Source organism: Rhineura floridana, chromosome 2 (genome assembly GCF_030035675.1).
Source record: "Rhineura floridana isolate rRhiFlo1 chromosome 2, rRhiFlo1.hap2, whole genome shotgun sequence".
Lineage (NCBI taxonomy): Eukaryota > Metazoa > Chordata > Lepidosauria > Squamata > Rhineuridae > Rhineura > Rhineura floridana.
In genome coordinates, this window is record NC_084481.1 from 128,460,794 (window position 1) to 128,474,175 (window position 13,382).

General features: G+C 40.5%; 1 protein-coding gene across 8 annotated transcripts in view; it reads right to left on the reverse strand.

Annotated features, from left to right (window-relative positions):
- The window catches only part of KIAA1549L (KIAA1549 like), a 305,265-nt gene that overhangs the window by 136,377 nt on the left and 155,506 nt on the right, over positions 1-13,382 (reverse strand). For all 8 annotated transcript variants that reach the window (XM_061610513.1, XM_061610520.1, XM_061610519.1 and 5 more), the window contains 2 exons: positions 8,328-8,518; positions 273-400 (listed from right to left, as the gene is read on the reverse strand). In XM_061610513.1, the coding sequence (XP_061466497.1) occupies positions 273-400; positions 8,328-8,518 (319 nt within the window). The remainder of the gene's footprint in view (positions 1-272; positions 401-8,327; positions 8,519-13,382) is intronic.

Genomic DNA, 13,382 nt, shown 5'->3' on the forward strand with positions numbered 1-13,382 from the left:
CCCATTTTCTTAATGCACTATGAAAACAAACCAATGATTGCAAAGATTCCAGAGTCTGAACAAATATTATGGGTAACTTTATAGAGCTCATAAATGTGAATAAACAAAGAGAGAAAACACAGCTATAGAGAAGAATAGATACATGAAGGACTGTTATTTACAGGGCATTTTTAAAAAAAGTGGCTTGCAATACTGCACATTCTGTGGCAGCCTGTCTTGATGGGAGAAATGGCAAGTATATAGTAGATGTTTCAACAGGAAACATTTCTCACCATTTCTCTTTCTTCCCTCCTCTTTTGTCACTTTCTGCTGTGCCATTATTTTCTGTGGAGAGCTTCTCCCTGAATTGGGCTTTCCTGATTCGTTGCTGATGACAGAACCATTCTCACTAGGCGATCTGCTGCAAGTAACCATAGCAACAAGGAAGATTGTTAGTTTCTCCTGCATATTCCTCATTTCAAGGTTATTGCATTTGCTTGGTTTGCATCACTGACTTCTCAAGTCTGATTTTTATACAAAAAGAAACATAAAAATGTTGCAACAAAGAAACACAATAAAAGCAATGAGGCAGCCACAGTACATTTTTATAACAGCTCAGAACTGAGAAATATTTCTATGCATTCACAATGGAATGTCTCTTCTTTATAAATTCACAGAGATAAAGGAACATCTTGTAAAGGTTAAAAAAAAAGACACAACTCTTTCTCCTAACATTCTTTTAGAAATATGGCTGCCCCCTCATTCTGTTCTTCATATATGGAATAGGTCTGCAGCTATATTACTAAAAGAATGGTAGGAAAAAGAGTTGGACAATAAGAATTATTTAATGGCCCCTGTATGGAAAAAGCCCTTTGTATCCTCTGCAAGATTTTTCTTTATCACTCTCAGTTTTTAAAGAGGATATAGTCAATTGTGAATGTGTGTTTTCCATACAGTTTTACACTCATGTGTACATACACTGCACGCGTTAACTTTATGCACACATATTTTTAAAGGATAATGATAACAGACTATAGAAGATTCATTATCCAGCTCCTTCTAATCTATATATCTCATCATGCAGATATGTGTCAACTTTAACACAAAGCCACTTCTGTCTGAATTGCAATTTATCTAAACTTTTCCTGTGGCTTGAACTATTCTGTAGCACATAAGACTCCTTTTCTGTAACCACATCAGCAGGTACTAAAGTATTAGTTAGCCACCACTATAACACTTGAAAACTTGCATAGTGCCAAGTTGGTCTAGCTCTCCATTCCCAACAGTGTGCAGTCAGATGCCCCATTAAAAAAGGCAACATGCAGATTTTGTGTGCAGATATATATGTGTCTGTCTATGTCCTGTACCTTCCATTATTTTTGTTTGTTTGTTATACATTACTTTGGTGTGTAGTATAGTATTAAGATTATAACTGCCACAGTGTAGCAAACAGAAAAGTGAGTTACTGCACCAGTATTTTCTTTATGGAAGACATTATGTTCACAACGTTAAAGCATAGTTTAGTGCAGGGATGGGGAAGCCGTGGCTCTCCATTTGTATGTTGGAATATAACTTCAGTCAGCCCCAGCCATCGGCCAGCCCATATTGGCTGAAGATGATAGAAGTTAGAGCCGGTGTCATTAACAACAGTTTGAAGCTGGATTGTTTCAATAAATCACAGCTAACATTAACTACAGTGCCTAGATTTGGCCACAATCAGTTCAAAATGAAGCAAACTCTTCTTTTTTTGAATCTGTTTATTGTTTTGAAGTAACAGGAGACAATACAAATACAAACCATAACAAGAACACACACACCCCAAAAAAACCACTGGTCCACTGGAAACATTAGACAAATAAATATAACATGTTCCCTGATCTTACAACATGACCTAAGAGAGGAAGAACACAGAGAATAGGTGTAGTTTTGTATGTGGTATGTCCAAGAGAGACCTCAGCCTCTATCCCACAGTTGAAGGAAGGCACGAGACCTGTCCAATGTGTGCCTCTGTGCCTCCATGTTATGTTACAAAAAGTGCCAGGTGGCAAAGAAGTCCAGCGGTTTAGCTTTGCCTTTGGCAAATTTCAGTTCAAAAGTTAGCTTTTCGGCCATGGCAATGTGCCATGAACATTTTGATCAAGGTTCATATGCCAATAGCTCTGCTATCTTCCAGTTCTTTGCAACTTTCATCTGTGCCATCAATAGTAGAAAAGCAATCAAAGCAATGGCAATTCTTTGTTTTCCCCCTTCCCAAATGCTCAAAAGAGCCAGCTGTGGCATCTTGAGTACCATTTAGTTTGTTAAGACAGAGACCACACCAAAAATCATAGATCAAAAGGTTTCAATCTTCAGACAGGTCCAATACATGTAGATACATGAGCCCCACACTGCACATCCTCTCCAAAAATTATAGCCTGTGGAACCTGAAATATGTGCTATACGAAAGGTGGTAAGATATCAGCACTGAGTCCATTTCAGGCTACCTTCTCCAGCTAAAGCCAAAAAGTATTTGACAGATGGAAACAAACACTTCTGATCTCCTCTTTCTGGTCATGCCGGGGGCCTGGAGGAAGAGGTTCCAAGCCTAAGGCTTGTGTACATAACACTAAACTATGGTTTAGCATTACATGCAAATATACCCTGATAGGAATATGTATAGCCAGCTCCATCATGCACATATGACTGTGAGTTTCCTGGCACACTGACCATTCTATATCTCTGTTCTGATGACCCCCCCCCCGGTGATGTACCCAGAAAAGAAAAGGAGTGGGCCCTCAGTTGATGTACTTCCTTCCTTATAAGACAATTCTTATATCCACATGTTCTTTTACTGACAAATAGCTTTGAAATAAGCATCCATGAACTGTCAAGCTGCTTTCAGGTTCTTGTCATTCAGAAATCGTGAAGTCACCTATGAACAGTATTTCTCACATTAAATTTTCACAGTCTCACAAACTCGTAGCTGCTACTCAAGTCACCATATCTGTGTCTTGTAAGTGTAATATGAGATGCAGTTCTAAATGTTCCAGCAAAAGCCTTAGGTGATAAATCATAAGAATGTTGTTTTTAAAAGTGAAACTTTGTAGTACTATTATAAACACATTTCTTAGACAGCTCCTCTTAGTATTTACTGATAGTCAAATGGAAGCAAATCAACAAAGACTCCTTTATTGTCACTGGAGGCTGGTGGCTCCATTGTCAGTGGGGTAGTGAATCTGCTCCTGCTGCTCAGCAGCTTAGGACTTTTAACAGCTCCTTGAAAGTTCAGTCTAAAACCCAGAATGGATTCATTTCCCCACTGGTACTGGAGCCACCAGCCTCTGTTATTGTAATGATTATTATAGTAATGACTTCTTATTCTTATTGATTTGCTTATTGTAATGATTCCTGGTAATCTACTGTTAGACAGGTAGCCATGATTACAATGAAAGCCTAGCACAAGAGCATTTTGGAGTAAATATCAGAAAAGTATCTTCATCATTAATAAATCTGTTGTCCGACACTGAGAAATCAGTCCGTACAGCTGTTAAGAATCCTTATGTCTGTGGTCAGCACTGAGGCAGCAAATTACATGGGGTACCTCCAGGCTGTCAGGATTTTGAGGGAATGATTCAATCGCACACCAGAACTTTAGGTTTGCACATTTAAAGTGGATTAAAGTGCTCTGTTGTCTTAGTGCAACAAATCCACTTTTTAAAACAAGAGTGACAGCCGGTTTTGCAGTTTGGAAAGTTACAGAGAAATGCACTGAACAGTAAGGGATGAATGAACAGCACGGAAGATGTGTAAACACCACACAAACAAATCAGGATGAATACAGGATGAATGCTCATTATAGTATAGCTACCCTGCAAACAAAACAGAACGAATGCTCAATAGAGACCAGATGAAATATAACCTCTGAGTAAGCTTTATGCAAGTAGAACAGGATGAGTGCTCAATATATAGGTTGCCTGGAGAGGCCCTTGGTAACCTAGGAAAAACCTGTTTTAAGATGCTTTTCAACCTACCTTTTCTGCAGTCTTTGGCTCCCCCCCCTTAAGTCCTCAACCTTACTGAAATAAATTCTGAGGTGGTGTACTTAAAAGCCACTGTGACATTAAGCCCGCTGTGAAGAGTTCGCCAGGCACTTCCAAGATAAGATCGCATGCATTCGTCGGGACTTAGACTCCAATATTGTAGCAGTTGGTCCTAATGAAGCATCCAGAACACGGTCTTGTCCTCATTTATTGGATGAGTTTCAGTCGGTGCAGCTCGAGGATGTTGACAAGATCCTTGGACTGGTGTGGGCGACCACGTCTGTTCTAGATCCTTGCCCCTCTTGGCTGGTGAAAGCTGGCAGGACCGGAACCGCTGGCTGGGCCAAGGAGGTAATAAATGCCTCTTTAAGAGAGGGAGTGGTCCCTGACTGCCTAAAAGAGGCGGTGGTGAGACCACTCCTGAAGAAACCCTCCTTGGACCCAGATAACTTGAACAACTATAGACCTGTGGCAAATGTTCCGTTCCTGGGCAAGGTTCTGGAACGGGTGGTTGCTGGCCAGCTCCAGGGGCTCTTGGATGACACTGATTATCTTGATCCATTTCAATCTGGTTTTAGGCCCGGTTTTGGCACCGAAACAGCCTTGGTCGCCCTGTATGATGACCTTTGTCGGGAGAGGGACAGGGGGAGTGTGACTCTGTTGATTCTCCTTGATCTCTCAGCTGCTTTTCATACCATCGACCATGGTATCCTTCTGGGGAGACTCACAGAGTTGGGAGTCGGGGGTACTGCTTGGCAGTGGCTCCGCTCCTACTTGGTGGGTCGTCACCAGAAGGTAGTGCTTGGGGAACACTGCTCGACACCCTGGACTCTCCATTGTGGAGTCCCGCAGGGATCGGTACTGTCCCCCATGCTTTTCAACATCTACATGCAGCCGCTGGGTGCAGTCATCAGGAGTTTTGGGGTGCGTTGTCATCAGTATGCTGATGACACGCAACTCTATTTCTCCTTTTCATCCTCTTCAGGTGAGGCTGTTAACGTGCTAAACCGTTGCCTGACCGTGATAATGGACTGGATGGGGGCTAACAAACTGAAGCTCAATCCAGACAAGACCGAGACGCTGTTGGTGAGTGCCTTCACTGCCCAGATGGAGGATGTTCATCCTGTTCTTGATGGGGTTACACTCCCCTTGAAGGAACAGGTTCGTAGCTTGGGAGTTCTTTTCGATCCTTCCTTGTCTCTCGAGGCCCAGGTGGCCTCGGTGGCACGGAACGCTTTTTACCACCTTCGACTGGTAGCCCAGCTACGTCCCTATCTGGACAGTGATGACCTCGCCTCAGTTGTTCACGCTCTGGTAACTTCTAGGTTGGACTACTGCAATGCGCTCTACGTTGGGCTGCCCTTGAAGATAGTTCGGAAACTACAGCTAGTCCAGAATGCAGCGGCCAGACTACTGACGCGGACCAGACGGTCCTCTCATATAACACCTGTTCTGGCCCGTCTGCACTGGCTTCCTATTTGTTTCCGGGCTAAATTCAAAGTGCTGGTTTTGACCTATAAAGCCCTACACGGCATGGGACCGCAATACCTGGTGGAACGCCTCTCCCAATACGAACCTACCCATACACTGCGCTCGACATCTAAGGCCCTCCTCCGAGTCCCATCCCATCGAGAAGCTCGGAGGGTAGTGACCAGAACCAGGGCCTTCTCGGTGGTGGCCCCCGAATTGTGGAATAGTCTCCCCAATGAGGTACGCCTGGCGCCGACACTGCTATCTTTTCGGCGCCAGGTGAAAACCTTTTTATTCTCCCAGGCATTTTAAAATGTATTTTAATAATTGTTTTTATAGTGTATTTTAAATAGTATCTTATTGTTGTTATATTTTGATGTTGCTTGGTTTTTGTTGCTTGTTGTTTTGATTTTTGATTCTGTTATATTTACTGTATCTATATATCTTGCTTGTTTTATCTTTTATGTACACCGCCCAGAGAGCCTTTTTGGCTTAGGGCGGTATATAAATAAAATAAATAAATAAATAAGTGGTATATAAATTAAATAAATACTAGCTAATAATAATAATACTTCTGCACAATCTCTCTCTGTTACACTTGCTTCTGTCTCCCCTCCTCTTGCCATGTTGAGATTGTAACCTCCTCAGAACAGGGACCTAAATTTTGGTTACGGTATTCTTGCAAAGTGCCATTTTACAATGAAAGCATATCCATTCTCTTACAGCTCTACTGCAACAGCTGTTAGCTCCAAATATTCTTCTTCCTGACAATGCATAAAAACCCAAGGTGAGAGGAGAGTCCTATTCCCGACAGAGCTCCAGTGGCCAGACTGGTGTAACAGTCAGCCGCTCTGATTGAAGGTCTGTGAGGGGAACAGGGCATCTCCTAGCAACTCTCAGCACCGTTCACTAATTACACTTCCCAGGATTCTTTAGAGAAGCCATGACAATTGTTGGGTTAAAATGAATTATGGAAGAAATAAAGTTGATTTCAGTTTATTTGCCCCTAACCTGATCTCTCATCCCGGAAAGAACTTGGCTCAGGTTGTAAGCTGAATCCACACCTTCACATGTTTATTGAGCTTTAGCAGAAATGTGTCAAAGGATGAAAGCCTTTGCTCCACAAGAATGTGTTCTGTATGGTCTCTGTCTCCTGCCCTTTTGTTTTGATGTTCTTAGTTGTTTTAAGCACTCTGGCACCAACCCTTATCTCAAGGCTGTAATAGTGTGCACGACTGATTTGCAAAAGGGGCAACATGTCCCTGGCAAATTCCTCACCTCCCCTTCCTCTCCCCCTTCCCTTCTTTTTGACCTATATGTCGATATGCAGTTCTTTATGTTTTATGGTGTTCCTTCCCCTGATCTGTAACCTCTCTGTGAGGGTATCTGACCCCCTTCAATAAACGAGGTTCCCATTTCTGGAAGGCAGCTTGCTGGACAGGGTGGGTCCCCCTTGTCAAAGGTTCTCTGTTGTCGGTTATTTCCTGGGTCTCTGGCAGTGGGTTCATGCAGACTCAGCTCCGCACTCTTCCCGGGGTGAAGTGAGGTGACTAAGGTAAAAGGACAGCTCAGAATTTTAGTTTTGACCTAACAATTTGTGGGCTTGTCCGGGATGAGTGATCAGGTTAGGGGCAAATAAACTGAAATCAACTTTATTTCTTCCATAATTCATTTTAACCCAACACTATCCAAAGTGAAATAAAGGCCTGGTGTGGATGTGGCCAGGGACAGCTTTGGTTTAAAGGTGGGGAAAACCTTGAAAAACAATGATACTGTTCACAATGTTTTCATTTTGGAAAGGAAAGGGGCTTCCCCTCTTCCCAGTACCCACCCACCCAATCTCCTCCCCTCCCCCACCTCCTCCCCTCCCTGCCCCTCCCCCAGGGTCAGTGCTGGACTGTGACCTGGGAGACCAGGGTTTGAATCCCCACACAGCCATGAAGCTCACTGGGCGACCTTGGGCCAGTCACTACCTCTCAGCCTCAGAGGGAGGCAATGGTAAAACTCCTCTGAAAACCGTTTACCATAAAAACCCTATTCATAGGCTCACCATAAGTTGGGATCGACCTCAAGGCAGTCAATTTCCATTTTCAAACATGATTGCACAGAAATAAATCCCACTGAACTCAAAAAGTATGCAAATGATCAAACCCACCCTCCTTTGTCCTCCCTCCTATCCCCTCCATCTGGCCCCTTCCCTCGCACTTCCTTTACCCCCCCTTCCCCTCCTCCTCCCCATGGTCAGTTTTACCTATTTTAAGCATGATTGCATGGGAGTAAATACCATTGAACTCAATAAGCATGCAAATAATCCAACCTGCCCTCCCCCCTTCCTTTGCCTCCCTCCAATCTGCTCCTTCCCCTTCCCCCTTCCCCTCCTCCTCCCCATGGTCAGTTTTACCTATCCTAACCATGATTGCATAGGAGTAAATCCCAGTGAACTCAATAAGCATGCAAATGATCAGACCTGCCAACCCAAATTGTGTTTGCATTTTGACAAATTTGTAGGGCAGTACAATATCTCAGAGAGGAGGTCAGGTCTTCTGCTCCCCTGGTGCATGCACTAGAGCCGCCCAATTCCCTGCTTTTTAAAGTTTGATAGAACTATCTGTGGGCTATAGGTACGGTCTTAAACCGCAAGGTTTTTTGCCTATTAGTGAAGAATAGCACTTAATTTGGGGTATTGTTTTCTGCAGAAAGCTTAGCTAAACAATCTAGAAATGTATTACGGTGGTTCAAACATTTTACCCCCTGAAAAATATCATGATATAGGTACTGTAGCAGTTATCAGTTCTACAGCAGTTTCAAAAGAAGACCACTATCTAAGCCTAGGGTATTTCTTCTACTCTCAGTTCTTACCTCTTTCTTGTGTCATTCGACTTGGACATTTTAGACGTGTTCCCATCCTGAATAATTTCCCTCTCCTGGGAGGCAGGAGCATCTCTCACAGGAAGTGGCAATACTACAGTCTCCTGGGTTACAGGCAGAACTTCATCTTCAGCTCCCTGTTGACCTAAATGTTGCTTGGCATAGTCAAAACCTTGGACTGGCTACAGAGACAGAACACAGAAGATCCATGAATCATATATCTATTTAAAACGTTTAATTAAAATCATGCAATTAAAGTTTTAGCCAGAGCTGCGCATTACTAGCAGTGAAATCTTCATTCATATCTGTTGCTGCTTTTGTAGAAACAGAATTAATAGATATGAATTTATAGTTATTTTTCAGTATTTTAATGCTGAGCCTAAACTACAGTACATACCTTTTTTTGTATTCCTTTTTGTGACTTTGAAAGTGCTATCTATTTTTGGCACTTGTTGCAAACTCATTTGTGTTGTACCAATGCTGTTTTTATTGGTGCCATTTCCCTCTTCCTTCTTTTTTGTCTGTGGTGACCCATGTGGTTTTATTTACAGGTATCTATGACATAATCATGGAGGAAGGACAGAGTTGCCACAGCCAACAGAATTAAGTAGCGGTGAAAGCCAATGAAGGGGGAGGAAAATTGCATCAACAAGTTGCAGTAGCCTACAGCACAGAAGAGCATTAAACAACAAAGAAACAGTATTTGGGACAGCCCTATGTTTAAGCAGACAAATGATTTATAGGAATCAAATCAATATAAACAAGAGTGTGAGAAAAGTGAAAGAAAAAAAACAGAAAATGTACCAGCTTGTAGTCTATTTCACAAGATACATCTGGTCAACAGGATTTTTTTTTTAAAAAAGTCTTATGTTTCTTAGACAGATAAAGCAATTTGAATATGAATAAGATGGAAAATGCGATGGGAGATATTCTGACCTTGCTGAAATCACAGTCTACAAAAGTTGCTTTTCTCACCCAGAACAAAATGGTTTTGAAATATTAAGTTGTACCTTTGTGTTACTCCAAAATATAAAGGAACAAATGTGGCATTAAGTGACATGCCAAAACAATAAATCCATGCTTTAGGCCGTTTATGTTAGCAACATGCTGGAACATATGTATTTTTAATATCTTACAGATGGGACAAAATTGCTTACTATCCATAGTACCGTCTACTTTGTGTAAACATTAGCTCCTCTTCTGTAAATTGTGACAATAAATTGCATTCAATAGATGCATACAACATTCTGGAGGTACGCCACCTCTGAAATTATATATGTTGCCTTTTAAAAAAACACTTTGCATACTGACTGAATGAGGTCTTTGTCCTTTTAAGCCACAGCTTTACACAAATTAAAACAAAAATGTTTCTTCAACATACTTCAAGGAGAATGTTCATCTGATCAACATCACACCAGCCATAAATACTGGAAGAAGATACTTAGCATAGACAGTTAACCTGATGTCCTATAGCTACCATGAGTCCTCCCCTTCTGCCCAACTCAGCTAGGTAAGCTAGGGAAAGGGGGCTTAGAGCAAACACACAAAACAGATTCATTTCAGATCGGTCCAGACTCTGGAGAGGTTTAGCCCAATCTGAAATGAATCCAGGAGGTAGACTCATAAATCAGATATTCAAATTATATTCCCAACCATGGACTCTACTCCATCAGTGATGTGAAACCCCATTAAAATATTTCACAATACAAAGCTGGAAAAAAATCCATCAACACTTCTATTGTCACACTCATGAAGGGAAAGGCTCTAGTTCCCCTTTCTCAGTCTTTTTTTTTTTTTTACAATAATTTTTATTCAAATTTTCATAAAACATACAAAACAAAATCATAAAACATTCAAAGACAAAAAACAAAACAAAACAAAAATGATTAAACAAAAAAATAAAATGTTGACTTCCCATTTGTCGCAGATCAAATCAGTTGTAGGTCTACAATATATAACAATCCTGTCAAATTATATTATAAAATCAGTTTCTTCCAGTAGTTATCTTAATTAATCATCAAATCTCATAAACATTACTTTATTCTTTCCACAAAAAGTCAAAGAGAGGTTTCAATTCTTTAAGAAATATATCTATCAATTTTTCTCCAAATAAACATGTCGATTAATCCATCTCGTTAATAATTATAATAATCTTATTGTCATAACCATAGTCCAAATAAACATATCGATTAATCCATCTCATCAAAATCTGTTAGGTCCAATAATTTCAATAGCCATTATTCCATTATCCCTATTAATTCCATCTTCCATCTTCAATAGTCCTGTTAAGTCCAGTAATTTCAGTGTCCAATCTTCCATTATCAGTATTCCATAATAATCTTGCTGTCATAGCCATAGTCATATAATAAGAGTCTGATGGGAATTTCCTCTATCCCAAATATTTTCTTGCCATCAATTCTGAATAAGTTGCTGAAATATTGTTGTAAAGTCATATCTGTGTTCTTCTTTTTTACAGAATGCACTGGCTCATCTCTTGAGAGTTTTTCCATTGTCACATGGCTGCAGTTAATTCCATAGATTTTCTCTATATCAAGCTCCATCACGTCATTCCAGTCCAGAAGATTATCCAAGCCATTGATAACTTTATCTCTAATATCTTCATTAATTTCTTCAGAGATAACGTTAAATTCCAAACAGTAGATTTTATTTCTAATATCCATAAACTCCAGATCTTTTTCCAATTCCACATTTGTTCCAATCTCCAGGGCTTGTATCTTCCCTTTATTTTTTCTTTTCTCATCTCTGATCTCATTCTCCTCTCTCACAGGATCCCCTATTTCTTTAAGCTCCTGCGTCATTTTGCTCAGTTCCATTTTCAGCTCCTTACTGCCCTGTCGCAGGGTTTGTTTCATTATCTCAATCTCATCCATTATTTTCTGAAACATAATTACTTCCAGATTCTCAGCCACTTTCTTGATTGCCATTTTTAAAACCACAAAAACAAAACAAAACAAAAATAAAGAAGAACCACTTCTTATTTCAGCAACAATTGGGTTAATATTCCAGGCTTGATGATATCACAGTATAAACAGAGCAGCCTGCCTTATCTCTCTATGTTCAAGAATACAAAACAAATTTAGTTCCCAGCATCAAAACAGTTAGTGGCGTCGTGAAGAAGCAGATTCGTCAAAATAAAATAGACCAAAAAGAGAATAGTCCCAGACAATATAATGTTCCTCGGAATAGAAATCCCTCTTCTGTTTATATCTTTAGAATGCACTTCCAGGACAGCTTTTTGCAATAGAAACAGAGATAAGCTGTTAATTTCGTGAATAACAGAGAAGAGTTATAGCTCACCCAGAAGTTCTTTAAAGCTGATTCATTTGACAAATCTCTTTTTGCTGCAACAATTTAAACCAAGTAAAAAAAATAATAGAAAGAAGGGTGCTTGCCTGTTAGTCCGTTTTCTCTTTGAAGAAAAGATAAACGTATCGCATTAATCAGACAGAGCTTGTTCGGAAGTCCGTCCGGCATTGCTGGCTGGACCTTTTCTCATAAATTAATGAAATCCAGTCCTCCCAACAAAAACAGGCTTTTGAGGTTGATCTCTACGTTTTTCCCTGCCCGGGAGAAATTTCATCAGTCAAAAAAAAAATGTTCTGACTGATTTATATCTGAATAAGCTTCTTCTGCGGCGGGAGCCCGTCTCAAAAGCAGGCACAAGCAAAGTCACCCTTCCCGGAAGTCCCCCCTTTCTCAGTCTTAGTGAAAATTGGTAGGTAGAGGGCAATGAGGACAGCACTTGAGGAATCTGTTGTGACATTTTGACTGAAACAATAAGTTATTTTGGAGTCAAACCTTTCAAATGTTTTTGCATTCCAATCACAAATCTGAGTTCTGCACTGAACTTGGATATACTAAAAAAACCCTAGATGTAGCATAGACACTCAGAAAGCTTGTTTAGAATATCAAAATCTGCTACCCCACACCACCAAAATCAGCCTTATTGTTCACATAATTAACCTGTAAAAAGAAACTGGACCCATCAACATGTGTAATTTGTTGCTGATTCTTCATTTTTAAAAAAGAAAAATGCAGCAGACTGAAAAACAACTGCAGGGGAAATGTTCTCACCCTCTTTCAATTTTTATGCACAGAACAGTTTTTTATAGAAACTGACATGTCAATTCAACTGTCAGTTAGCTATCAAAATGTTGCCACCTGTAAAACAACATAACAAAACAACCACTGTACTTCTTTTAGCCTCTCTAATCATACAACCACAAGAGTTGCTGTACACTTTAGCCAGCATGGAGTTTTTGCATTCCACCATGAAAACACCCCCCATGCCATTCTGCTGCTTCCCACAGGCTCATTTCAAAATAAAATCTTACAAAACGTATAGTCCTGAACTCAGAAATGCTTGCTTAACAACCCTTTTTGTAGTGATACACACAACATTCATAGGGAATCCAGACTATAAAGTCTGAAACACAAGTAAAAAAATCCAGATCCCTGTTGGACCTTTTTTCTGTCAGTGGTCTCATAATATGTTGAAATTCATTTAAAAAACAGCCATGTTCACAGATTACCTGTAATCCTATTACTGACCTTGCCCCATACTCTGACTTTCATCATTTGCAATTTAAATGTTTAAAAAATGCCTGGCTGGTTTTTAATTAATTTCAGAAAATTAACATTGGAATCTATAGTGCAGACATGCTGAGTAAGAACCAACTGTCAGTGTTCTAAAAGCCAGACTCACAGCTGTTTGGCTTGGCTTATCAGGGGGCCACACCCATGCCAGACATTTATTTCATTTTAGACAGTCATGGCTTCCCCATAAGAATCCTGGGAAGTGTAGTTTGTGAAGGGTGCTGAGAGGAGATACCTTTTCCCCTGACAGAGCTGCAGTGGTCAGAGTGGTTTAACAGTCAGCTCCTCTTCCCAGAGAATTCTGGGGATTGTAGCTCTGTGAGGGGAATAAGTGTCTCCTAATAGCTCTCAGCACCCTTCACAAGCTAGACTTCCCAGGATTCTTTGGGGGAAGCCATGACTGTTTAAAGTAGAATAAATGACTGGTGT